The 2,338-nt window shown below is 33.8% G+C and overlaps 1 protein-coding gene across 1 annotated transcript in view; it reads left to right on the forward strand.

Moving 5' to 3' along the window:
* The window catches only part of LOC107745005 (stabilin-2-like), a 45,865-nt gene that overhangs the window by 22,904 nt on the left and 20,623 nt on the right, over positions 1-2,338 (forward strand). Inside the window, exons 37-40 of the mRNA XM_016558842.1 lie at positions 189-284; positions 663-858; positions 955-1,050; positions 1,163-1,208. Of these exons, the coding sequence (XP_016414328.1) occupies positions 189-284; positions 663-858; positions 955-1,050; positions 1,163-1,208 (434 nt within the window). The remainder of the gene's footprint in view (positions 1-188; positions 285-662; positions 859-954; positions 1,051-1,162; positions 1,209-2,338) is intronic.

The following is a 2,338-nucleotide window of genomic DNA, read 5'->3' on the forward strand; positions in this document are numbered from 1 at the left end:
ATTGTTATTTTTTAAATTGATATTTTAAAATTTTATATTTTTTTATTTATATGAATTTAGTAATTTGTTTTATGGATTTAACAAAGGAGTCAACATTTTTTCACATTCTCTCTGGAACCTGCTTTAATTAAAAATTAAAAAAAATAGTTGAAAATAAATAATGCTTCCTATTCTTTGTTTATTCTCAGACGAGCCGAAAGAGAAGATGCATGTACAGTCGAGTATATCATGGAGACACACTGCTGATCATTGGATGCAAAGTATCTTGTGAAAAAGTCAACATTGTACGTACATGATACATTCATTCACTTTTCACATTTAGTCCCACATATTCACAAGCAGCTAGAGCTTTCTGGAATTTCATTGTGCTTGATGTGATGACATCGACCTTATTTTGCCAGCTATTTTCTCTGAATGCGCAAGACTTCTGATTCATTAGCTTCTATAGGTAAATAACTAAGAATAACAAAGTACTGAAAACTGCAAAACTATTTGCGCTACAAATCAGTGTTTATAATTACAAAAATACATAAGAAATACTAGTTTGCAGTGTCAAGCAAATGACAATGAAAGCCTCACACATATTTCAGTTTAAGTTAGCCATATCCGCTTTTATTATAAAAATAAGGCAAATATCAGAAACCATTTCTCTCTGTTTGCAGGAAAGAAAGTGTTGTGCAGGTTATTATGGTATTACCTGTGAGAAGTGTCCGGGGCCAGAAGGTCAGTCCTGTTTTGGCAATGGTGTGTGTGTAGATGGGATCAATGGCACAGGCGTCTGTCAGTGTAACCAGGGTTTTAACGGCACCGCATGTGAGACTTGCCAAGCAGGAAAATATGGAGTTCACTGTGATCAAGGTATTGAGCATTTAAAAGCACATACTTTCATATATTGCACATTCTGTGAACAATTAGCTCATACAAAGTTTGCATATGCACTATCTTTCTGTTTAGAGTGCAAGTGTGTCAACGGACGCTGTAAAGACGGAGTGGATGGAGACGGCAGCTGTATGTGTGATCTGGGCTGGAGAGGAATAAACTGCAACGTTGGTATGATGCTCACCTGTCGCACAAATAGTCATACATACATTTTGATGCCTTGTACCATCTGAGTATATATAACATATAATCTGTAACTAAAAGATATGTTGACTCTTTTCAGCTATTACATCAGATATGTGCGGAGGAAAATGCCACAGCAGTGCCAAGTAAGTTAATACAGTATATGATACAGATGGTAGTACAAATAGTACTACCATCTGTATCAAGTAAAAGCTATATTGCCAAAGCATTCTTGGGTAAATCTCATGAAACCTCTAGAGCAGTGGTCTCAAACTCAATTCCTGGACAGCCACAGCTCTGCAGAGTTTAGCTCCAACCAGCTCCAAATCACACCTGCTTGGAAGTTTCTAGTAATCCTGAAGACCTTGATTAGCTGGATCAGGCATGCTTGATTAGGGTTGGAGCAAAACTGTGCAGAGCTGTGGCCCTCCAGGAATTGAGTTTGAGACAAATTCTCTAGAGAGCATGTCATATTACACCTCAAAATCAAAAGATAAAAAAAAGTTCATATTTATATTTTTTAATTTTACATTTTTTACATTAATATTTCCCTTTTACATTATATTTCTCCACAAATTGAAGGAAACATGGCCATGAAAAGTCAATGCAAAAAAAAAAATCATACTCTTAGAAATAGGCATTCTTTATGCAAAACGGATATGTACTGTTCAAAAGTTTGGGATCGGTAAGATTAAGGTTTTTTTGGAAAAAAAAAATAAAATAAAAAAAAATAAAAAAAAAAGTATCCCATGTTCACTTAAGCTGCATTTATTTGATCAAAAGTACATAAACTGTAATATTGTAAAATATAACAGTTTGAAAGAACTGTTTTATCTGGATACATTTTAAAATGTAATGTTTTTCTGTGATGGCAAAGCTAAATTTCCAGCAGCCAGTTTACAGTGTCAAATGATCCTTCAAAAATTATTGTAATATGCGGACATCTCATTTTTATCATGAGCATTTATTTGAAACTGAATGCTTTTGAAACAATGCAAGTCTTTACTGTATATTTGTTCAATTTAATGTGTCTTTACGGAATAAAAGTATTGATTTCTTTAAAAAAAAAATATTGCTGACGCCAGACTTTTGAGTGGTAATGTGAATTTGGGTGAATGTTACTTAAAAAAATAATAAAATACTCACGCTTGCAGATATAAACTTCTGTTTTATTTCTTTAAAAATCAAGAGCTTGTTAGGCAAACAGTGTCTTTATAGGAATCTTTACAATGAGCAACAGGTGTACTCCTCTAATTGGGGGAGTGGTTTGTAATTC

The sequence above is a fragment of the Sinocyclocheilus rhinocerous genome, unplaced genomic scaffold (genome assembly GCF_001515625.1).
Source record: "Sinocyclocheilus rhinocerous isolate Xijiao unplaced genomic scaffold, SAMN03320098_v1.1 scaffold2032, whole genome shotgun sequence".
NCBI lineage: Eukaryota > Metazoa > Chordata > Actinopteri > Cypriniformes > Cyprinidae > Sinocyclocheilus > Sinocyclocheilus rhinocerous.